We start from the raw sequence: 26,362 nt of genomic DNA, 5'->3' as shown, positions 1-26,362 counted from the left end.
CTGGAAGCGACCTGGGGCGGACCCGGAGACAGTTTCCTAAAGGTATGGATATACACTATATAGAAATAGCTTATCTTCACACCGATGGTCTCATTTGCTGTTGTAGGTCACGCACAGACATCAGCAGAAACGAGAGACTTTTGCATATCCAGTTAAAAGTTCCTTGTAGCGACTTTAATAATCCTCCAGGACTGTAACATGCTCATGTTTAACCCAAACAATGTGTCATGTGACTGCAGTTGCTTCACATCCAGGTCGGAACACCTTCTCACCACAAAGTTCATTTATAACCGGACTGAGACCACCTCTTCAAGAAGGTCTCGGTCCGGTTGTTTTGGTGCACACCTGAGTGTGATTGCTGTGTTCACACCTGCCCAAAGGAAATGAACTTGAGTTTGACTGAACTGAACCAAACAGGGCAGGTGTGAAAGCTTCGAGTGTCTGCAGTCAGCTCAGGTGGCCGCCTGGCAGAGATCTGCACTCTACTTGTGGCTCCTGTTTCCTGTTAGTAGTCACTATTTGTGGCATGTTCATGTTGCACATTTAACAGAAACCTACTGGAACATACAAAACTCCTTCTCTGCATCAGTTTCCTTCCTCAGCAGCACCCTGCAGTCATTCTGCAGCTTCACATTGGCTCATTATTAATTTCTATGTAACAAATTCCATCTTCCTGCTGGATGGGAAAATATAAATGTGAAATGAGTTACAGAATATTTTGTGAAATATTACAGCAGACCTGTTAGTAATTTTCAGTGTGTTTGAAAGTATCAGGCTGCAGAAACAATCTATGGTCCTGACCTGTGTGTTACCTGAGCTGACAGCTGATCACAAGTCAGCAGGTCTGATGTAATGATTCGCACATGGGTCAGGAGGATGATGGGAAATGGTACAGAACTACCCACAAACCCTTTCTGTGTGTCACCTCTCTCCCTCTCTCTCCATCAGCTGACTCAGCATCCAGTGGGCGGTACCTTCAGGCTGTCACTCAGACTCGCTCCTGCTCTGTGATTGGTCCCTCTCCTGCGGGTTGGGCGGTGCCGGCGGAGCCACATGGAGTCTGCTGGGTGTCTCTGGGCCCGTCAGTCTGATCCATCCTCCGGTGGAGACGCTCCGAACACTCTGGAGCAACTTGGCGCATCATCATCACCATCATCAGCATCATCTGTACGCTGGAAAATATTTGAACCGAACTGAGAAAAATATGAGTTTATTTTATCATCACTTCTGCTGATGTTGCTGCATTTTCACCGGGGACAACGGAGAAGAATCATTTTTACACTTGTGCGTAAAAGTGTTTTCGATTGAATGATCAACTGACTGGAGAGAAAATCTGCTTCATGTTTTTACTGATATTTTCCTTTTGCGCACTGGATGGACTCTGCGCTCTGCACTTCACGCACCAAAACGGATTTAGGAGTTAATAAGAGACACTGAGCGCTCTCTCCTGCAGCAGGGAACTTTGTTCTCTCCGCTAAGAAATATTTTTTGCGCGTAATTTCCTTTGACACTGGATCACTAAGAGACAGATCCGCTTTGTGGCTCTCGCGGACACTTTGCTGTCTTCTCCAACTGAAACGGGTTTGATGGAAACATGACCAAAGCTGCAACCGGACCGGTTCCCCTGCACAACCTCCTCCTCCACCTGCTCCCGCTGCTGCTGCTGCTGCTGCTTCATGCCTCACCGGTGTGTCTGTCCGCGCAGCCCGGGCATCCGGCGCGCTACTTCGGACAAATAGCCGAGAACTCCCCAGCTGGGACGCCGGTGGACGGAGTGGTGCTACCGGTCGGAGCCGGCGGCTGCCCCGGCGCGGACTTGAATGCCAGCCTGACGGGGGATTACGCGTCGGATTTTAGGCTCGTTCACTACCGCGGGTACCGGGACCATCGGGGGCACCTGGGTTTGGTCTCCGCTAAAGCTCTGGACCGGGAGTTTATAGCGATGTACGAGTTGACGGTGCAGTTGCCGGCGAGGTGTCTGAGGAGACCGGTCGCCGTCCAGGTTGAAGTGTCGGACAGGAACGATAACATCCCCCGGTTCACCAGCGGGAACCAGACGGCTGAAGTGCACGAGCTGACGCCGCTCGGTACCGAGGTGGCTCGCTTTGACGCCAAGGACGGCGACGCGGAGAGAAACGGACGCGTCACTTTTTACGCGTCACCGGAGTCTCACCTGCTCCACGTGGTTCCACAGACCGGGCAGGTGAGGCTGGTCGGGTCCCTCCTGGGTGTCAGCCAGGTGACCCTGCGCCTTTACGTGAATGACGGCGGAGATGTGGCGCTGATAGGCGGCCCGGTGTTCCTGCGCGTCAACGTCCGCCGCTCCAGCAGAGCGCTGCGGAGGCCCCGGGCTCTGACCGAGGAGCTGACCTACACCGTGACCGTCCCGGACCACGTCAGAGTCGGGGACCTGGTGTTCACGGTGCCGGACCAGAAGTTCGAGCAGCGGTGGTTCGAGGTGATGTCCGAGGCGGACTCTCCGGTCCAGATCGAGCGGGACTCGGGGCGCCTGTACCTGGCGCGCAGCCTGCGGGAGCCCGCAGAGGTGGTGGTGAAGATCCAGAACCTCCGAGGTAAGAAGACTGTTTTTTCTTTTCGTGCGTAAAAGCGTAAACGGGACTTGGTTCATGTGCGGAGCTCTGATGATGGTTTGCTGCATCGTCAAGGTTTTACATGTTGTTGGATTCATTGATGAAGCTGTGAAATATGCAGTTTGGAGGTTTTTGCTGGTGATGAAGTTTGATCGTCATGGATCCATGTTTGTGTGTTTATTTGGATGTGCTTTGATTTGAGGGCTGGTGCTGTGCTTGGCTCATTTTCTGCTGAGAGGGGAAACAAACGTGTCTTTCATAAACACCGCATATTTTTGTATAGCTTTAAAAAACAAAGACAAACTGTGATTTTAAAGTTTTCCAAGACACATGACGTCAGAAGGTATCCGCTGGAGGGAGAGGAGCGATCAGCAACTTTTACAACACTCCACCCTTCTTTGATATGAATCAGAAGGCAGTCAGTGTGATATGAAAAGTTTTACTGATTTTATTTTGGTTGCAACCTTTGAATTTGTGCTGGTTCTTCATGATGTGTTGGGGTCAAAGGTCAGCAGTGATTTTGTCAGCAGTTTAAAAACAGTGTAATGGTCCTTTAATCCTGTTGTTGCGTTTGGTTTTTCTGTAGTTTTTCTCACAGCAGTGGTTTTAATTTATTGAGGATTTTTCCGTTAATGATCATTCATTCATTGAGGTGTGTGTGTGTGTGTGTGTGTGTGTGTGTGTTGGCTCGCTTCCAGCAGAGTCTGAATCGACCTCAACCGTCACCGGCTACTTTCCACTCTTTCATTCATTCCTTACAGCACACCTCTCATTGCAGCCAAGTGTGTGTGTGTGTGTGTAGAGGGAGACACACACACACACACACACACACACACACACACACACACACAGAGGGGGTGTGTGTGTTGCCAGTAGGTCGTTAAAGGACAAACAGAATTGACAGTGTTTGGTGTGTGTGGTGAGCAAAGTAAACACACCTCAACTCACTACACACACAGATTTTACTTTCAAAATCCCGTTAACACACACACACACACACACACACACACACACACACACCCTTCCTGTACAGCACTGATACTTCTAAGCTCTGTACTGAAGGTCTGGATTTATTTTTTTCAGCTCTGCTTCACAGCGATACGATACTCACCTGTGTCGGACTCATCACTCTGAAAATGTAATATATTACTCATTACTCTTTTCAAAAGCAATAAAAGTACTTGACTTATTATTCCCTGCCAACAGTCATTTGCTACACTGCTTGTTTTTACACTCCATAAAATTGGTGATTATGTATCTCCCCAAAATTCAGATGTGTCTCTGAACCAGTATTCTCCTAAAATACGTCGCCACCTCAGATCTGAGCACCTGAACGCTGAATGAAACAGTTTCACTTTAAAAAAATCAGTGTTTTTTTCGAAGCTGCTCGTTGCGGAGAGGCTTCTAACTACGGTAGCCGACGTGAAAAAGTGAATGTCACTATGTAGAGCCAGTGTTTGGTTTTCTGGGCTACTGTAGAAACATGGCGGTGCAACATGGGGATCTCCACAGACGAGGACCTGCTCCCAATGCAGATATAAAAGTCTCATTCTAAGGTAACAAAAACACAAGGATTCTTATTTCCAGGTGATTATACATTAAAGAAAACAGACTGATTATATTACCTCACATCTCTGACAGTAAGTCTGACACACTGGACCTTTAATAAATCTTTGACATCAGTATTGAAGCAGGTCAATATGAAGCTGAAGTGAATCAGTGTCCCTGCAGTTATTTGACAGAATGAAACGGCGTCCAGATGCCACCATGATCGACACCCCCCTCCCCCTCCAAAGTAAATGTTTAGCCAAGAGCCTAACCCCCCACATCTGGATGGCGGCGGTGGCTTGGTGTTCTGGTCAGATTTGGCCAATCAGTCGATCCAAACTGCATCTCCGCTGTTTATTTGTGGAAATTAGTTGTGTTTGCTCACCTGGAGCTCTCCCAGGTCTGAACACACGGGTTGCAACAGGCCCAGATCCTCCGACAGGAAGCTTTGTTTGTGTTACAGCAGACTGCAGAGCTCAGGTCAGCTCTGGTGTGTGGCTGTGGACGGCGTGTGTGTGTGTGTGTGTGTGTGTGTGGACACGGCTCTGAGCGTGCTGTAAACTGGCCGGCTGATTGAGGCGACCTGTCTTTCGTCTGCAGTGGTTGTGGTTGATTCTGATGTGTGGGAACGAGTCCTGAGGAGGGAGTCACACTCCAGCACGCCGGCCTCTGATTGGTCAGCTGGCTCGGCAGATTCTCTCTGTAGTTTAAACTTTTGGCAGTCTGAGCTGAGTTTCTCCAGATAATCTGGAACTGATCTCCATCAACTCTTCACATCAGGTCACCTTCTGGACCTGCTCACCTCCACATCTTCTTCTACTCACTTTAAGTTTCACCCTCCAAACATTCACACCTCATTAATATTCATATTTTTCTATGTGAATGAGAGTGCAGCACGTAGTCACACTATAGTTACTGTACATAAAAGAAATAGTCAGAGCTGTAGACCTGGACTTGAGTCAGACTTTAAAGAAGTCACAAAAATCCACCTAAGACTTAAACGTACTGATAGTTACGTGTGGACATAATACCAACACCACATGCTTTAATTATGTAAAATATTCCCCTTTAAAGGTCTCATGAAAGATTTATGTTTCACTAAATATAAAAAATACAAAAATTAATTTAAAAAAAAGATTTTTTAAATTTTTAAAATTAAATAAAAAATAAAAATGAAATGAAAATAAAACAAATGTGTTTATCAGAGGAAAAATACCATTGAGCCTACAGGAAAACTTCGTCCATAGATCATTCTGTTGCATTAATATTGAGGTAGCTAAACCTTTGATGTTTGTGGACAATATTGCTGATAGTAATGGATTATATGGATTTGTGCATCGATGTGCAGCTTTTTAATTAAGTGGATTATTTGTCAAAATGTACATGTGCCTGTCTGCTGATTTAATCCACATATGTTTGGTCAGTTCAGTTTCCAGAAAATATACATTATATATTTTGTTATTGCAGTTTAAATACAAATACATTCATGGAATTTTTTTTTATCAGTGTTTCCAATTAGTAATGGCGGCATAGCATCTTTAAAGTTGTCGATTTGTACAACCTGGTCGCACTCTGAAGTTGTCGAAATCCGGCGCTAGGGCGGTGACTTCCGGTGTCAGACACCAAAAAAGCCGTCCTTACTGGCATCAGGGGGAAACACAGCGGGACAATAGTGAAAGGTAGGGCAGCAGAAGTCCGAGTAGATCGGGCAGGAGGGGTGGTGGATGGGTCCAACCAAACACGGACTTTCACCTGGGAGAGCGGTGTTTGTATCCCGTGAGGTTATAAAGACAAACTGGTCTTTTTTCTTAAACCCAACCAGGTGCTTTTGTTGCTGAAACACAGTGATGTGTGTGCTAGACTTTGGTTGAGCTGGACCGCCTAGTTGCTGCAGGATATTCAGACACTGAACAACACACACACACACACACACACACACACACACACACACACACACACACACACACACACACTTTATCTCCTGTATATAATAAATCGTGGACATGTGACCCTCACACAGCACACAGACATCTACATCATCTCCACACACACAGCTCTGTCTCTCTGGCAGGTCGTCCATCACTGCAGATGGCAGTGACTCTACTGAGTCCTTGGCATTCAATAAATGTACAGGAAACACACACACACACACACACACACACACACGCACACACACACACACACACACAGTTGTTTGCCCTCTTGTTTATGCGTGTAGGCTGTGACTTCAGGCAGCCTTCCTCCTGTGTGTTCTTGTTTCCTCTTCTTATTTCAACAGCATGTGTGCTTCAATGGATGGATGTGAACTAAAAAATATGAAGCAACATGAAGTCAACAGTTCTGAGTGATAAAAGTCACTGTTTTTATCTAATTAATGTGAAATTATTGAGTAATTTGCTGCAGATGAAAGCTGTCTGTTGTGTAAGGCGCTCTCTGCAGGCGGCTGTCTGAACTCACAGAGGATGCTTTGCTGGAGAAAGAAGTTCCACCCTGTATCAGCTGTAACAGCTCGTCTGTCAGCATACCGTGTGTTTTGTAGTTCAACAAGAACAACGGCGAGTCTTAAAACGATCGAGCCAATCACGTCACAGCAGCTTCAGGAGTGAGAATCTCCCGCTTAAACTTTCATGCACATCCAATGAATATTTGAAACTCCTCAGCTTAACAGCTCGGTGTGTGTCAGAAACATTCACTCAGCGTTTCATATTTTCTGCTGCTTGGCTCGTGTTAAGTTGTAGCTACAGGTTGTCAACATTAATTAAGCCGCCACGCTGCAGTGTTTCTGCTGATTACACATCTCAGAGAGCTGAAAAGAGTCAGATCCAATTAGAGATTAGACGGATTAACATTTGATTAAATGCTATCAGGACGAACAAAGCCAACCAACGCAGAAATCACTGCACCTGTGAAGACTGACTGAAACTTCAGACTGTGACTCAGACGAACTTATGAGAGCGCAGAGCTTTTTTTATTCCTCACTGTCCCATTAACTGTAATGGATGTGTTTATTTGCATATTTAAATGAGAAAATTGTTCCTGTTGGGCTGCAATTAATGCAGCTGGCTGCACACCGACGGGCCTGTTCCCTCATTAAACTGCAGCTCCACTGTTAACTATTATTTATTGTTTTGGTGCACACACACACACACACGGATACACATTATTACACAAACATGGCTCTGGTCTGTCAGGCTCTCCGACAGATTTTCTGTGCTTGGCAGCCCCGAGGTGACAAACACACACAGTTTTTTCCTCCTGTTTATTCTATTGTCTTTATTTCTGGATTTAGCCCGAGGCCTGAAGCAACCTGCCATCGCACCACGTGTCTATGTGTGTGTGTGTGTGTGTGTGTGTGTGTGTGAGACACCAAACACTACAGGACTGCATGTCCTCGAGGCTGCTGAGCTTCACAGTGATTGTGTATTTGTCAGTGTCACATACATTGATCGCACCAGCCTCAGTATGCATGTTTATTTGTTGGTATTTCAGCATGTGTGTGCGTGTGTGTGTGTGTGTGTGTGTGTGTGTGTAGCTGCAGGATAAATTATTGTGACCACTCAGTGAAGCTCCCCAGAATGACCTTTTTAAAAGGCAACAAAGCAGCAACACACACACATAAATTATGGCCCATAGTCATCAAATTAGAATTTAGCAGTAACAGTTGTGAATGAGACGAACTCTGCAGCTCGTTAGGGACCGTTCGTTATTTATTAGAGGGCAGGGTGTGGTGCAAAAAAGGAGGAGGCATGTCAAATATTTTTTAAGCACTGGAGAGGGACTTAGGTTTTTTAGTTTGGCTAAGGGGAGAGATAACCAACTGTAAGTGGCCGTATTTTTATTTATTTTACTGTTGATTTTTAAAGACAGCATGTTTTCGAATCCTGTGGGTTTCTTAGGCGTGTTTTCTTTAAAAATCACCAAAATTACACCACTTATCACAGCCAGAAACTCTTAAAAACAAAACTCGTTGTTGTATTTTCCAATATCTTGTCCTTGAACACATCATGTGCGATGCTTCTGTCAGAAAAAACAAATCTGAGTGTTGAATGTTAGTTTAAAAAAAAAGGGAGGGTCGTGCATTTCCTCCTGTCACTCAGGAAGACTCAAGAAAAAATATTTTTTAGCTTAGCATAAAAAACCCCAATAATAATAATTTTTAAAAAAAACTTCCTTTAATCTGAACAGTTTAAAAGCAGTTTATCAGCTGTGGAACCAAGAGGTTAAAGGAACAGTCTGAAGATGTCCTTGTCCAATCAGGAGAGACAGATGAATGCAGTAAAGACTATATTTAATACAGAATATGTGCGTACAGATTAACAGATGATTTGTGTTGATTAAGATTTAACAGAAGTCTTTGGCGCTTGGACACCAGAGGGAGATATTTTCTGATCAAGAGACATCTGTGCAGCAGCAGGATAAATCCCCCCATGCAGTCCAGACACTGGTGGTGGTGGTGGCTGATGACTCTGAGGCTGATGGTTGATGAGGCATATGAGGCTGATGGTTGATGAGGCATATGAGGCTGATGGTTGAGGCTGATGGTTGATGAGGCATATGAGGCTGATGGTTGATGAGGCTGATGGTTGATGAGGCATATGAGGCTGATGGTTGATGAGGCATATGAGGCTGATGGTTGATGAAGCATATGAGGCTGATGAATGGCGTCACAACCCTGTGAAATGACTTGTTTATCAGGATTTGATCCATTCGGTCTGATAACATTTGTAAATTCTAGAAGAGCTGCATGATCAAATCATTTTGTCCCTGTTTCAGTTAGAGGAGCGCTAAACCCAAAGTTAGATGTTTTTCTGGAGGAAGTCACTAGTGCACCTGTTCTTTGGGTCCCATGATGCAGATAATCCAGGTAATTTCTTACCACAGAAATCGAGCTTCAGACTCCGCCTCCAACGCGGTTTTCAGTTGTCTTTATACATCCACGGTAACAGCTAGCTTAGCTCCATCAAAACGGAAGAAATGGTTTCAACATGTAACTCCCATCAAACCACAAGTTGTCATGTCTTTATTTCTGTTTGTGTAAAGATGAAACAAACCAGATTCATGTTACATCACTGAGCTTTTGAGGTGTTTGCTGGATTTTTATTTCTGAACTTTGGGTGGAGCCAGTCTAGCTGATTCCACCTGATTCCAGTCTTTATGCTAAGCTAGGTCTGACTCAGACGTGAGATCCATCTTTATTTATAACTATCAGAGGGAAAGCGAATGATGTTTCTCAAAATGAGGAACTTTTCCTTCCTCTCAGAAAACTAAACAACTGTACGAGTGTTGGTGCGGCTCAGAGGAGAGTTACATCATCAGCGTGTTGTAATGAAGATCAGTAGGTGGACGCTGTCAGGACTCTACATTGTTGGTCCTCTCTGTCCTCACTCCTCCACCACTCTGTCCCCCTTTTGTTTCTGTATCTGTTGTCCTAATAGCTTATTGACAGCCAATCAGCTTTAGCCTCAGGCGAGACCACTCACCAATCACCAAGTAGGACAAGGTCATCACATCCAGACTGCAACGATCAACACGCACCCAGTGCAGCAACACATGACATGTTACGTGCTGTGTTCACAGTGTGGAGCTATTTTTGATTTAATTGTTAAATGTTTGGTGGTTTTTTTGTTTCTGAAAGGATCATCAGTTATAAATCAGCAGTTATCATCAGCAACACTGCAGCGTGCACTTACGTTGTTTGTTGTTTCGACATTTAGAATAAATATATATCGATGTGAAGCAGGTCCTGATTCTGCAGTCAATCATAATTGTTGAAAAAAACAATAATCCAGACGTCTGAAAAACTCATTTTAATCCAAATTTAGCCCATTTTGAGTCTAGATCTGAGAGGTAGCCTGGCTCTGTCTAAAGTCCAAAAATAAAAACCTACCAACACCTCTGCAGCTCACTTCTTTCTCTCAGATATTAAGTTCTGGATGTCACAAAACTTCCTCCAGCTCAGTGAGTCCAAATCTGAGGTCTTGTTTTTGGCCTCCCAAACCTGACCTCTGACTTAAAAAAGAACTTTGGGAACCTGTCCTCTAATGTAAAATGTTCTGATCGCAATTTGGGTGTCATCTTTGACTCTGAGCTCTGTTTCAACATACAAATAACCAAGGTTGCGCAATTGTGCTTTCTTTAAATTAGAAACATTGGACAAGTAAAACATTTTTCATCTCAAGTGGACCTTGAAAAAGTCGTCCATACTTTCATCTCGTCACGTCTGGATTGCTGAGATTCCCTGTATTCAGGGCTCAGCCTAAAGGTCATTTCCTGTCTCCAACTCATTCAAGACTTTTAACTCATTCCAAGAGACACGACCATATTATATAACAGTGCTACACCGGCTTCCTGTTTGGCATAGAATTGATTTTAAACTTTTACTATTTGCTTTTAAAGCCCTACATGGCCTCACTCCTACACACATTATAGATTAAGGGTGCTTTCACACCTGCCTTGTTTGGTTCGGATCAGTCGAACCCAAGTTCGTTTGCCCCCTAAGTGCAGTTCATTTGAGCAGGTGTGAACACAGCAATCACACTCAGGTGCGCACCAAAACAACCTGACTGAGACCTTCTTGAAGAGGTGGTCTAGGTCAGATTACAAATGAACAATGACAGCAATATAGTCCACGATGAGCAGCGCTAAAATCAACCTGCGTAGTTGTCCCTCCATTGTGACATTAGAAAGTGTCACATTTATCTTGCAAGTGTACTCTTCTTCAACGTTTGCTTTATTTCCTGGATTTTTCCCACATGGAAATTCTGACCAATCAAGAGCAGCTTTCTCACACAAGGCATTTGATCTGGTGATACAATATGACAATATTTTTTTATGGTACATTAACCTTCATACAGAGGGATGGATGATTACTTGGAGTAGTGAGGTGCCATGAGCCGTAGAAAGCAGCCTGGAAACACCTGATCCTCACACACACACACACACACACACACACACACACAAACAAACATACACAAACATAAAGCAGTACAGATGAGTCCCACAGAGCTCTCAACTGGAAACACACCTGGTGACCTGCACTCCTGTCGAACACATACAGACACACAAACACACACTTCTTACCTGCTGATGAAAGTTTCTCTGCACATATAGTTTTACTAATATTAAACACATATACACATTAACATATGCTGGCTCTCAAACACCCACCCACACACACACACACACACACACAGCGACAGAGCCAAGTATCAGATCTTAAGAAGCCTTCATCTGTTAATTAATGAAAGTCTGGAGCCGACATCTGAGGACACACACACACTAACACACATCACACGGTCTCCTGTGATACTCTGAGTCGAGCAAAGTGGTGATCAAGGCTGTGACCCGTGTGTGTGTGTGTGTGTGTGTGTGTGTGTGTGTGTGTGTGTGTGTGTGTGTGTGTGAGTGTGCGATGACGACCACACACACTTTTTCCATCCCTCTCTCTGTGTTCCAGCTGTTTCCAGCCGTCCTCTCGCTCCGCTTCCGCTCTGCAGCTCCTTTATTTTGACCTTTAACCTCTCCACCTCTGACCCCAGTCACATGACCTCAGCCACGGGGTCCGGACACAGAGGGCCTCTGGTAAAATAAAAGTTAAACGTGGCTCAAGTTTTCCCACAATGCCATGCAGCATCAGTCATTCCTGAAGGACAACTTTATGAAGTTAAAGTGCTTCTACTGCAGTTGAGACGGAGGACAAACTGATCGTCTTTCCACCAGTGCTGCCCCCCTGACAGTCAACCAATGAAGATGAGTTTACATATCACCTTGGGTTCGTCCTTCACCTTCTCAAAATGATCCCACACTTTGGATTTCCTGCCCGACATGTTATTAACTAGCCTGTGGAATAACCGCAGGTACCAGCCCTGGAGATTAACCTGACTCCTATCTGACTGCTGAGCGTGGACACTTCCTGTGTCTGTCCTTTCAAATTAAAGTCACACATCGTCCAGTCATATAGGTTTGGATTTATTTTGACAAGTTGCAGCTCCTGATAGAGTTTCACGTTTTGTTTTTTCAGTGACTAAGCGACCAGTGAAATCTTGCCGACTAATGACCCTTCTGATCGACTAAAGGTGCGGACACACCAAACCGACATCAAAGAACCAGCGGCGACGAAAGCCAACTGTTGTGTCGCCTCACGTCGCCCTGTGTCAGTTGCATTTGAACACACTACACGGACTACATCCGACGGCCAAGTAGCACGTACGTTCTGCGCCTGCGTGAGAGAGAGCGGAGTGAGAGAGTGGTACATCCTGTCAGCCGAGGGGTTTCCTATCTGTGCAGCCGAGCACCGCAGCACCTCCACGGACTATTACATCCAGACGGTCCCGGTGTTTCCTCCGCAGGCTCCACTTCACTCAGCTGCCCGATAAACCCGCTGCTTCTTCCCACTTTAACCTGAATAACAAACCAGGGCTCGGTGCTCCGGTTGGATCCAAACGGAGAGCCGGGGCTAGCTCAGAGACTAGCGGAGGCTAACTGGCTGTGCTTCCCTCCGGTCATGCTGCGGCTAACGCTCCGCTAGCCGCTCCCAGCTAGCTCCGGTTTGTTATTCAGGTTAAAGTGTGAAGAAGCAGCGGGTCTGTGGGGCAGCTGAGTGAAGTGGAGCCTGAGGAGGAAGCACCGGTTAGCCCCGGTTTCACTACAGGCAGATTCACTCGCTACAGGGGCGAGGAAATAAAACCTGAACAGCCAATCAGAGTGATCTCTCTCACCGAAAATCTCCGCCGCCGATTCAACATGCTCAATCGGCCGAAAAGCCGCCAACGCCAAAGTGCCGATGGTGCGGGACACACCGCAAAAACTAGGCCGGCAGACGCTCACCAACAGCCCAACTTTGGTCGACGGCCGACCGTCGGCTTGGTGTGTCAGGGACGTAACGTTTGGTCGACTATTAGGGGGCAGCCTGTGCAGCAGTTGCTAGGTGATGCGGTGAACTTTCATATTTCTGCCACCAATTAAAAAGAAGTATAACCATGTGGCCAACTGATTGGATGTCTACACGTAAAGAGGAAAAAACAAAATAGCAGTCGAAGAATCTGGTTTTATTTGGAACTCTGACGCTTTAAATTAGACGTACATTGTCACTAAATAATGAGGACAGTCACTCAAAAAAGAGAACAAACCAAGAACGTGTGGCACCTTATCAGTAATCCATCCATGATGCCTTATGAAGTTTAAATTCAGTCAGAATAATGGGATCAGAAACAGACTCAGATTGTACAGTCTGTGCAGCTTCAAACTATTTCTCCCCACTACATTTTCACACAGTAACGGAGTCATTGTGGACTGAACGGATGCCTCAGTAGTGCTTGTTCTCTGCTGACGTCTGCTTTTAAAGTGAATTTGCACAGCTGTACGAGATGCGCAGCGCCGTGTGTGCAGCTCTACTGTTCTTACAGTTTCAGCTTCCATCTGATTAGGGAAGCTTGATATTTCTGAGGACTTGTTGAATTGTATCAGATGTTTTCCCCTGTAAGAAAAATAAGACTCAACACTCAGTGACAATGACAGCACTTGTTCAGACGGAGCCTCAGTGTGTGAACAGGGATTATATAAAGGAAGTGAACAGAGACGTCTTTTCTCTCCGGTTTAGTCGAGCTGTTCTTCTTGCTGTCCTGCACCGACACACACTGATAATACAAAGTGACTTCCTCCTCTGCCTCTCCGCTGAGGGATGGAGGGATGAAGATGAATCTGCAGTCGGAATCAGGCTTTACTTCTCCTCCAGTAACTGAGCACAACAACAGTGCATTGAAAAACAAACCCTGCGCCTGCTGCGTCCAATCAGCTATTAGCAGACACACAAAGACAAAACACATGATGACCTCAGCTGTGTTTGTTAACATGTATATGAGAGATGTTACACATCTGTTTTCTGCATGTTAACCCCCTCCCCCAGAACACACACACACACACACACACACACACACACACATCCTCAGGGCTGTAACACATCATTGTGCCTGTTCATGTGTGTGTTGACGTGTCCTCGCTAATTGTCTCCCATCACACTCTGCTGCTGCTGTTCTCTTACAGCTGAGGGGGGGAAATGGATGGATGGATGGATGGATGGATGGATGGATGGATTATATCTACATAGTGAGCAGGTCCACATCACAAATGTTTCTACAGTAGCCCAGAATGGACAAACCACCATCGCTGCTTTGTACCTGCTCTGGAAGTCTCAGATGCGTTGGAGGGCCAAACGCTGTCCTTTTTGGGTTCACCCTATCCTGCAGAAGCACATCCAGCTCGGCGAGTTTCACCACCTCCTCCAGAAACTCCATCTGGATGATAGCCGCTTTCAGCGGTACTTCAGGCTGACTGGGGCCCAGTTTGAGGACCTGTTGGCGAGGGTTGGCGCCAGGATCTCCCGGCAGGACACCAACTACAGGCGCTCCATTTCAGCTGCGGAGCGTCTGTCCATCTTTCTCCAGTGAGTAGCATTTTATTGTTGTGTCGACAACTGGACGTCAGGGCGTCATGACATCACTGACGTCATGACGCCAGTGACATCTGGAGAATCTCAACGCTGATTTGCTTTCGCAGCACAGCGTCATGGGAATTCGCCTCAAAAGTTCAATATTTTCAACTCGAGCGATGAGGCGATGGACGCGAATTACGCGGCTATCGTACCGCACCTACGCGTCTATTGCGTCCGGCGCGAATTCGCGTCTAATCGCGTCTTTGCATTGACTTTGTATGTAATCTTGACGCGCGAATTTGCGAATTTGCGAATTCGCGCTCGGTGTGAACGCACAGTTAGAGAAGAAGAGGCCTCTGTGGATAATTCAGTTCCTGAACAACAAACACTGAAGGAATTATAACCAGGAAAAGTTTGAGCAGGTTGCAATCTGCAGTCCTCACCATCTTTAAATCCCCCTAAATCTGACACACTCCTCCTTTAAAGGGAGGATCACAAAAAATTAAAGCAAGTGAATTCACTAAAGCTTCATTCGTACTTAGAAGTTATGGATGTTAGCTTCATGCATATAGACTCCATAGTTGTGTCCTCGGCTCTGCCATAGCTAGCCTAATGTGCGTCTCCTCAAATACTCCGACTATTGAGATTTCACCTGGAGACATCAAGTGACTGTGATTGGTCAGCTTGGGCTTCTTATGTTTCCTACTACAAGCTAGTCTGGGGCCGTTTAGTGGCTGTTTTGGTAAGGAACCGGAACCAGGGCGAGAGAGACAGGATACGGAATTCGATGGATGTGCCTTTCCGTCAAAATAAAAGCACCAAGCTAATAAAAATGCGGCGAAACTTTTTAATTTAAAGAATATAATTTACAAGAAAAGCCCCAAGCCATTAAGTTAACCTTTCTCTTTTATTGTAAATCGATGGTGTGCCAGAATTTAAAGTTTTACTTTGGTGAATTTGGTGAATTCCGGATCCGCTCTCTAGACCGGAACCAGAATCCAGACAAAATTCACAGTGAATGGAAACCAGGCTCTTCCCCGTACAGAGAAGAGCCTGGTGACGCGAGGCTACTACAAGTTCCTGATGTTGGTAGACTATGGTAAACTCACTGGGCGGCTGTGGCTCAGAGGTAGAGCGGTTCGATCCCCGGGTCCTCCAGTCTGCATGTCGAGATATCCTTGAGCAAGAAACTGAACCCCAAATTGCTCCCGATGGCTGTTCCATTGGTGTGTGTGAGTGTGTTAAAAACTAGTGATACTTCATGGTAGCCTGGGCCACCAGTGTATGAATGTGTGTGAATGGGTGAATGTGACTCGTAGTGTAAACAGCGCTTTGAGTGGTTGGGTGAGGTCCATTTACCATTTACTATCACAGCAACTCATTCATTGTAAATATGCATAGCACTCTTCTGCCATTGTCTAAAAATTAAATGAACACTTACACTTACTGGGGGGAATCAAATGAAAGCACCATATGGCCTCATCGTGTGCAATACATGTGTCTAGTGCTGCAGTGGTGCGTCATCGGGAGAAATCAGACTCTAAACAATAAATAGCCCTCCTGTTAATGTATCACATTGATGATAAAGGTCATATCAAATAAAAAAATTCCAATATCATGCATCTGTTATTATGTAGAGAATACGCTTTGTGTTCATTAAACTGATCAGTGAAATCACTAAAGACATTTACAGTGTGCTTTGACTGGATTTGAATCAGTATTCACCATCTCCTCCAGGCAGTGGTAACTTTGGGGCTGAATACCACAAATTTATTGACAAAATAATACATGAGACGTCATATTTTCAAAAGTAAATCTGGCTTTTAGAAGCAAACTGCCTGTTGCTGAAGTGAAGGAGCCTGATGGTGTGTGACAAATATTTCTGCCAAAGAAACTTTGACCTGAAAGCCGATTTGAGTTTGACGGACCAAACAACAGTCTCTTTGGTTGAACACAGAGGATTCCCCTCTTTAAAGTTTCAAAGGTCTGAGGATGACCACAGAAGTGGCGAGAAACTTACAGTTGAACTGTAGACTTCTATCAAGAGATTCAAAGTGTGTCGGTTTCATCCAGCAGCAGTTTATGACCTTCACTCATCCCTGCGGCGTGGAGAATCACGTTAACAACCTTAAAGTCTCCAGAGTGCCGGCCCGTCTGTCAGTCTCCGCCATGACACTCCCCTTCCTCTTATCTTCCTCTTCCTCCTCTCCCTCGGGCTCTGCTTCCTCTCGCCCCTCGCGTTTGACCCCCGGAGGACATCGTCTCTCCATCGGGTGAAAGAACATACAGAAGATGAAGTGACGCTCTCAGTTCTCTCTTCCTTTGCTTTAAGTCAAGGTCGCAGTGGTGATTTTAAAGTGTGCTCTCCTCTCTGGAGCTTATCTGCTCTGAACTCGTCTCCTCAGAGGGATCAGAGGACGGAGTCAGGAGGGACATGGTGATCCCTGTCCTCCAGAATTCTCCTCCCATCTCCACCCCCACCATCCCCCTGGGAAACACAGAACTTTTACACTTTGATGGGAACTCTTGAAGCTTAAAATTTACTTAATATGTACTCTGACTACTCAATAATAAACCATATGCATGTCTGGCCATTCTTGAAGAGAAACTGCTTGTTGCTCTGGCTGAAGTTTCTCAATTATTTGGAGTATTTTTGAGGATATTTTCCTCATCCAGTCGAGGTTCGAAGGATGACTTGGTGAAAACGCCAAAATTCAGCTCAGTAATACCTGTCAAGGTTCATCAACCTGTTCTCATCCCAACTCTTGAAATACCGCCACTTTTTCAGGGGACCCACATGTCAATATATGATACACTATGTACCCCCCTGCATCAGCTTTGGATGGTTATGTACGCCATGTCATTTTACACCTGTTACATACATTGTGTCCTTTCAAAATAAACTCAACATACAGTCTTTTCATAATCAACCTAAAACATACGTGAAAAGTGAGGGTGAAAGTCCAGAGTTTGTTTGACCCATCCACCTCGCCACCCGCCTGCCCTGTGCAGACTTTATCGCTATTTATACTACGGTTGTCAGAAACAACTGCCGCCTCGTGCGTATCACACCACCACAAACGGTGTCCCTGTGTGTCGCTTTCTGACGCCGAGGTCCACTGAAAAAGCAGTGGACTTTGACAAAACCTAGCCTAGCAGCTTGTTGCAGAGTCCTGCATGGGTGCATTTCTGAAAACCCGCACGCACCCATACCCGTAAAGCTCAGTACCAGAACCGACCCATAACCAGTCATTATGTCTAAGTCAAAGCTGCACCCGCCCGCACCAAACACACATAGGCTACAGTCACTCACATTAATTAGGTTCTCCGTTCCTTAATTCCAAATCCAGCGGAGGAGACGTCTCTTTGACTGGATGGTGAAAACATTCAATCACTGCCAGGTTAGGAAACATGTTAGCATGCTCCTTCCACCAACATCAAACATCCAAAGGATCCTCCTTGCGTGTCTTGAACTCCATGTAGGCTGCCACCTCATCCTCGGGCTGCAAAATTTCATGGCTGGAGTCGGTGACCAGTGTGATGACGGAGTCAAAGGCTCCAATTTGCTGATGACGCTGACGTCTTCGTGTTTAAAGGGCCACATGCCTTTATTATAAATACAGAGCAGAGAGCCATTAAATGTTTTGTGAATATTCGTGTTCCCCAAACGATGATTCATGAGGTCTTGGTAACTCCCCTGTCCTCCCGCGTCACACTGCAGAAGAGAGTTTACATCTTTTCTCAAAAACATATCAAAATGTAATTTCTGACTGCCGAGACATTTCAGTGATGTTGCTGTAAAATATGGTTTTAATTAGAGGTTTACATTCTTCTGTCGTAAGAAGAAAAGATTTGATTCTGTGTGTCAGACAGCTGCAGCTCTGTACGTGCGCCTCAATAAGAAGAAGGGCTTTAATAATGGCTTCACACACTCACACACACACACACACACACACACACACACACACACACACATCTTGCTTACTTGCTGCTTATCACCTCTCACTAAGCCGTTGGAGAGAAGATATTATGGACATTCAACATTTTCAGGAGGCAGCTTGGTTTCCAGTGGTAAAGGCAGGATTTTTATGTGAGTCTAAGCAAATATTACTCTGAACTTCCTGTCACCCCCCCCAATCCTCCATCCTCCATCCTCCATCCTTTACATCTAATTCCTCCCTGCTGTCCCTCGTCTCCAATGATTCAGAGCAGCAGCCTGAAAGTTTTCTCTCCATTTTTATTACACTGATAATAAAACTGTTTAGCCAACACATTCACGGGGGTTTTATTACACGTGTATTTTTGACATTTAGCAGAGAGTCTACATGGAGGTTGAACAGGTTTATTCAGCCACAGTCTGAAGGGAGAATGTATAGATTTCTAAAAATATCCTCCACTCCCAAACATGTCTTCACTTTACTTTACTCTCCAACAGTATGAAGGCCTCTGCATCTACATTTTTATCCTGCATCAGATAAAAATCCCTACGTAAGGACACTTTGCACACTGAGTCCGATGTGTTTTTGTTTCTATTCTTTGTGAAAATTCACAATACAAGGAGGCAAAACTTAAAGACACATTTGCTGTCATGCTTCTCCTTCGTCTCCACTCTCTGCCTGCGTCTTGCATTTTGCACCATGGCAACTTCAACAGCCTTTAAACAAGCAAATCTGATTTAAATATACTTCAGATATTTATCCGTGTGTTGAACCTATTATAGAAAGTAAAATAGTTCCCTGATGAAAACTGCAGAGTGAACGAAGTCGGCGTCCGCATTCACACATTTTTATAAACAGCTGAGTCGACTCATCATCAGGTCACCCACAACTGAACCTCTGCAAATAATGGAAGTGTTACAGTGTCGTCCGTGTGTGTGGGTGTCTGCTGTCACACCAGAAGGTCTGCCTCTGATGTTCCAGTCTGACCAGTCCATCTGCCACACACACACACACACACACACACACTGCCAGCTGTCACACAGCGGTCCCATGGTACCTGACCCATATGCCTCCTTCAACACATGGACACATAATCACAAACAAACACACTGTAAATTAATGGAAAATACACACATGCACACACACACTGAAGGCACAGTGAAGTCAGTCTGATAAGTTTTTTGTCACAGAAGAATACGATTCGCCAACCCGATCTCCAACGTTGTCGAATACCAGCGCTTGGTCAGTGACTTCCTGTTTCAGACACTGATGAAAAAACGTCCTTTCACGTCGGCATGATGCGCAGCCCGTTAGCGTTATTGTTTTACAGTACCCAGCAGCGTCAGGGGAAAACGTGGTGGGATGACAACGAAAGCTAAGGGGGTGAAAGTGTAGGGCGGCTGGGTGGGCGGGGTCCAACAACCACTCACTTTCATCCAGGAGGCCTGTGTCCACTTCCTGTAAGATTGTAAAGCCATAAACCCAACCATGTGGGTTTGTTGTTGAAGGACAAACATAAATTTGCGGTGTTGTACCGACATAGTGCTTTTATTTTGAAAGAGACTGCATGCAAACTGTACATTTCCTGTGAAAACAGAAGTGTATTTTGAAAACAGACAATGCATGTAACAGGCTGAAGTTGACACGGTGTCCCAGAACGTCAACAACCAACACACCCAGGGTACCTTGGACGTCACATGTGGACGTGGAAAGTCCATGACCAAACGTGGACATGTGACGAGGTCACAGTGAGAATGTGTTGACGTTGAAGTCTAATTTTCCCATAGACTCCTGACATCACCTGATAGATGAAGAGCTGCAGGCGACAGGCTTCAACTTCTCAGAGATGTAACCAACTCCTCTTCCTCATTAACAACATCAGGTTCCCTTTTAGCATCGGGTTTAAATCTGAAATATGGCCAAATAGGTGCTTTTGCTTTGACACCAAATCCTCTTCCATCGTCTCGACGGTTGCTATACACACGCATCGCTAAGTGAAATCTGACTCCTGTGAAGCCAAGTCCAGACCAAAGATGGCGACGACACAAGTTGAAACCACGGACTGTATTTAAAGATGGACGACATGACAGCTTCCTTAAAGCAAAGCTGAAACATGAGACTTCACCTGTCTTTAGCAGGGTCCCTCGTGTTTATAAAAACTGTATCCACGTTATAATTTTGGCGGGAAAAGACCAATTTTACTGAAACTGATATCAGGAACTGTGGTGACGAGATTAGGAGGCTCATGGGTAGTGTAGTGTTTAGAGCTATTCATGATACTGAACCCATTTTAAACAAACTCTTCACACAGTGAAAATTAAACTGGTCCTCGCAAAGATAGAAGTACAACACACACACACACATACACATACATATGTGACCTACTGGCCTGACAAATGTAGAGGTAAATGTAATACGACACTGAACCTGAGCAGCGCGCACACACACACACACACACACACACAAACACACACACACACACACGCACACACTGCAGCAACATTAAAGGACTAAACTTTATTTGGGAGTCACATGGCGCTTCGGGGACAACAAACGTGTAGATGTCCACTCCCTCCTACACACACACACTTACACAAACACACACACACACCTCTTTCTGGTAATCCAATATGAAGCAGGTTTGCGTTTGCAACACTGTGGCCTCAAATCAGCTCTGACAGGAAGACCGCCGCTTGCTCCCTCACACCCTGAGGGTTCACCGTGTGTGTGTGTGTGTGTGTGTGTGTGTGTGTGTGTGTGTGTGTGACCGTGTCAACCAGTCCAGCCACCACGGTCTGCTGACACCTAGCTGAGCCGTGTGTGTGTCAGTTTATACCCTGTTTGTGTGTTCAGTGACCGTGTTGTTGTGACTCTGTTTAGTTTTTGTTGACGTGTGTGTGTCCCTCTTTCTGTGTGTGTGTGTGTGTGTGTGTGTGTGTGTGTCCCTCTGTGTTTATATTTGCCTTTTTCATATTTTATNTAGTTTTTGTTGACGTGTGTGTGTCCCTCTTTCTGTGTGTGTGTGTGTGTGTGTGTGTGTGTGTGTGTGTGTCCCTCTGTGTTTATATTTGCCTTTTTTCATATTTTATTTCTTAGAGGTTTGTTATTAGCCAGGTGTGTTTTTCCTGGATCGTTGACATGGTTTCGTGACGATGTGATGAAGATGTAACAGCTGAATGATATTCGTTAAATGCTATAAAATACATAAAACATTCTTTGTTCGAAGAGTATCTTGGTTAGTGTTACTGTATGTTGAAAAGTTTTCGATCTTCTCTGTCAAGTTGTGCTCACTGTGTCTTTTACATGTCTTGTCCTCTTCTTGTCCCGACACGTCACTTTAACATCATATACAGCATCAGATCTTTATTTAAATGAGATACGAGGACATCAGCTGATGAACATCGTACAATATGATGAAAACACTGTGGTTAAATCTAAAATAGCACTTAATTACATTCATCATAAGCGCACATGCAAGTGAACTTCTTCAACTTCTTGTACTAAAAATAAGAGCACTTTAATTTACTTTTTAACAGTGCTGAACCTTCATACTGTATACAGTCGTGTGATTTCAGCCTTGTACCTGTGTGTCATGACAGAAGTGTATATGAATAAAATATATACAGAGAATATTTCTGAGACTCAAACATGGAAAAAACATGAACACGCACACACACAGACACACACTCCCCGCTGAACAGTGATGTTCTGGAGGTGTGAGGACATTTCTATCTACACGCCTGCTGACTTATTGATGCCACTTGTCAAATATAAATGCATGGTTGTGATACAGCCGAGACGCAGAGACAGAGGAAAAGAAATGTTTAAAAAAACAGGAGAAGAAGAGAAGATGTTTCTCTGTTGGCTCTCCCCTCTGGAGCTTGTTGGTTTTCCGTCTGATGTTCAGGGATGAGGAGGACGAAGACGATGAGGAGGAGGAGGAGGAGGATTTCAAAGTGGCTTCCAGGCTGGAGAGTGTTTTATTGAAGATATGTGGCGGCCATTTTCTTGTCTTCTTTGTTGGGTTTTTTTAGCCTTCAGGGCAGCGATGGTTAAACAGTCGGTCACACAAACACAAACACACACACACACACACACACACACACTGGTTGAACCGTGAAGTAGGAGGATGTTGGGTATGTACAATTTGAATTTTAAAGTGTTTGTGTTCTTCTCAGTCTTTGGTGTATTCTGTTATTGATCAGGACGAGCAGAGTGTCGAGGAATTTGTTGTTGCCAGATTTTTATATTTACTAAATATTTGGACTGTTTGCTTCCAAGAGATTTCCAGTATTTCTTGTAAATAATTTATTGTAGATTTTTTTTCTTTTTTTGGAAAAAAAGTGTTAAATGACTCCAAATTTTAACCAAAAAAAGAGAGAAAATATTCAAAATGATTTTTTCTAAGGAGCTCAGTATAGAAAACTTTTTTCCAGCTCAGTTTGAAGATGCAGAAAAATATTTAAAATAAGTTCAAATGACCTGTGAGCTGACATCATAGATGCTTTTACTGTTAGTTACCAGTGTGACGTTTTTTGTTGGGCGTCAGACTGAATTTACCAACGCACCATGTCAGGTCACTCACTCTCCGGGACCGCCAGTGTTACTTGAATAAGTAAACACTAACCAACGGGACCAGACTGGCCGACCCGTATGCTCTCACTCAGTGGATGGATGATGTCACAGGAAGCCAATCTTACAAAGGAGGACCACACTTGTTTGTTTTGCTATGGAAGCTAACGTTAGCTAATGTGCTAAAAAGTTAGCGTTCCAGAGAAATCCAATAGTCATATACCCTAATATACCAACAACTCTCTGACATCAGAATTTGAGCGAGGCTGGGGCTGCTTTTAACAACTTTTTTAACTTTTCAAAACAGACATCTGACAATCATACCAACTTTACGCAGTGATTGTTTTGTTCTGAAGATGAAAGTGAATAAATAAAAGGATTGTGCGACTTTTGCAGCTGCTAACCCTGCATAAATAAGACTGAAAGAAACTGTAATTCTTAAAGCACCTACAAAGTGAAGTGCAACATTAACTGTGCTGCCAAGCAAATAGTGTCTCAGTGCTCCTGTACTATATGCACATATTTAAATATGCAAACATTTGGCAAATATTTGGCCCCTTTCTATGCAAATAAGCCTCATTGCAAAAACTGTCCAATTCCTAAAGATTAGCGCTAATAGCCACACACAGTTATGGTGAAATTAGTAGCATCTAGTAGCATCATCATAATATTTTATTTTATTTTATTTTATTTTATTGTAATGTCTACTTTAATATTTTATTTTATTTTAATGTCTACTTTAATATTTTATTTTATTTATTTCATTGTCTATTTTAGTATTTTATTTATATCTTCATCTTTATCTCTTGTTTCCATTCATGCTGTATTTCTNTGAGGTTTGTGGGCCGTTACCTGCCACAAAGAGAGAAATGTGAACGGCTCGTTTCTCCTCTGACATGTCACATAGCTGTGTGCCGCCACGGCTCGGCTGTCCAGGTACTTTTGGGCAGTCATGATGCCAAGAAGAGGAAATTATTGGACCTGGAGCTGGGCTTCTCCGTCGGTGGTAAGCCGTTATCTTGCGCTGCGGAGCACTATGGCCGCCGTATTTGACAGGAATACTATTCCTGTCTGTGTCTGTGACCCCCGTTCAACCCACAACCGGCAGGATTCGCCTTTCGTTTCTGCTGCTGGTTGAAATCTATACTGGCACAGCGTGCTCCTGAATGATTTCTTTTGCTCGCACTAAACTATTTTTAGTTGCAAATTTGAGTAAAATGCTCACACAGTAGAGCTCTGTGGAAAACAAATCACTGTAGCATATATAAACAAATCTAACCTACAAGTAAAAAGAAATAAATAATAACTTTCACTGCTTAAAGATACTCAGTAGCTCAGCTCATACCTGAAATGTCACTGGAAAACAAACCACTGCAGCAGCATATTGAGTGCCAGGTGGCCAGCGCGCTCCGTTATTGGACGGCGCATGGACACTCACCCTATTGCGATTGGACTTTGCACTTATCCCACAGTAGTGGTACCGTGAGGTACCGCAGTACTACGGTACTCCAACATTATGGTATCATATGTACCGTGGAGTTTTAGTACCGCGGTCTACCGTTGGTACCAGTGCAACACTAGTTGGTGGTGCACTGACAGGCTGTAGGATATAACTATAACTAGGGATGTTAGAGCCCAAATATACAGTAGTTTGTCTCGGTCCAGTTTGAATTCCACATTTGAAGTTTTGAGGAAAGCTTCTGCACCTCGTCGGTCAGGATCTGTAGCTTTTCTTTTTTTCTTTGTCATTGTTCTACCTGCTGTGTTTTTGCACAAAGGCAATGTTTATACTTCACCACATGGATAATAACAATCAGACACAGGAGAAGGGCAAAATGCACCCAGCTGCAGAATGTTATGAGCGTGTCTGTGCTGTAATATCAGCAATATCTTCTGCAAATTGTACCTTGAGACAGGACAGATCGCGGTTGTAAGTGATGCACAATCACGGTGCTATCAGCAGCTGCAACATCTGCAGGAACGGATGACACTGTATGAATAAGCTGGTTTCCAGGCTGTGACTGGTTAATAAACCTCAGGGTTCAGACGTCCCACTGAAGCGAGTTTGCAGTGAAAACTTTGAGGCATCTGGGTTAAAAACGGAGCTGCTGAGTGATTGAGTGAGTCGAGCTGTGTTGTCGTCCTCAACTGTGACCGGTGAGGTTTCTTCCTGCAGGTGTGCTGATGAGTTTCAGAGTCTAAAACAAACAGCAGGCGGCTCCGTCATCACCGACGCTGGAAACTCTGAACCTGCTTTACTTTGTTAAATGAGACGTGAAGAAACGGAGGTGTGTGTGTGTTTTAAAGTGTGTGTTGCAGGTCACCTTATGTTGGAGCAGAAACACTGCTGATGACAGACTCCATGCTGGAGCCTCGCAGCTGAAATACCATCACATCTTCAAATGTTATGATGAGGGTTAAAACTTGTCATGTCATCTACCTCTCCATCCATCTACAGCCTTAAATCTGGCGTCATTCTTTTTAAGTCTGTCTGAGTGTTAACACATAAAACACTGTGTAAACCAGGTCAGTGAGTTCCGATGTGTCAGCCGCAGTAAACGTCTCTCTCCAGCAGCAGCAGGGTGACACCGCCCTGTCAACACGCCAGCCAGTGACTCCATTTCCCAGAAAACACTGCTCAGAAGTGACTTCTCAGATAACACAGTAGGTGTCAGGAGTTTAAGACGTGGTGACAGACGGAGGGATGTGATGGATTGGAGCGAGGCGTCGGGCCGACAGCAGCCGTGTGGGCACGTAGGGACACGTTTATGTGAAGACAGAGACTAAGTGAGACAGACTGTCCTGTAAGTAGAAGGTCACGGGGTCAACGTCTGCACAGATGTGTGTGTGAGCCAGATTATCTGTTGATTATCAGACTAAAGTTTGAGAGAAACGTATCTATTGAGTGAATAACAAAGTCTCAGATCTTTAACTTAAATCTGTAAAAAAATTTAAGAAAAATTTAAGAGTACATCATTCTGCACAGTGAAGCTTAAACATCCAAGGAAAACATGTTTATGAATGGAGGGGGACACTGCTTAAAAAAATGAAGGGAACCCTTAATGGTCACAGTCTAACACCAGGTCAGTTAAAACAATCTGTCCATTCAGGAGGCACAAGTGATTGTGAATCACCAGCAGGCTACTGGTGTGCATGTTTCTGACCACACTGTCAGAAACAGACTCCATGAGGGTGGCATGAGGGCCCCACGTCCTCTTGTGGGACCTGTGCTCACAGCCCAGCACCATGCAGCTCCATCATTCACCAGAGAACACCAGAACTGG

At 44.7% G+C, this 26,362-nt stretch overlaps 2 protein-coding genes across 2 annotated transcripts in view; one reads left to right on the top strand and one right to left on the bottom strand.

Moving 5' to 3' along the window:
* nagpa (N-acetylglucosamine-1-phosphodiester alpha-N-acetylglucosaminidase) overlaps positions 1-26,362 on the bottom strand; it is a 402,702-nt gene that overhangs the window by 148,665 nt on the left and 227,675 nt on the right. The window lies entirely within an intron of this gene.
* The window catches only part of si:dkey-22o22.2 (neural-cadherin), a 177,895-nt gene continuing 152,648 nt past the window's right edge, over positions 1,116-26,362 (top strand). Inside the window, exon 1 of the mRNA XM_050046302.1 lies at positions 1,116-2,573. Within this exon, the coding sequence (XP_049902259.1) occupies positions 1,595-2,573 (979 nt within the window). The 5' untranslated portion in view covers positions 1,116-1,594. The remainder of the gene's footprint in view (positions 2,574-26,362) is intronic.

This window comes from Epinephelus moara, chromosome 6, assembly GCF_006386435.1.
Source record: "Epinephelus moara isolate mb chromosome 6, YSFRI_EMoa_1.0, whole genome shotgun sequence".
NCBI lineage: Eukaryota > Metazoa > Chordata > Actinopteri > Perciformes > Serranidae > Epinephelus > Epinephelus moara.
The sequence above is the reverse complement of the archived record's forward strand: the minus strand, read 5'-3'. Positions and strand labels throughout refer to the sequence as shown.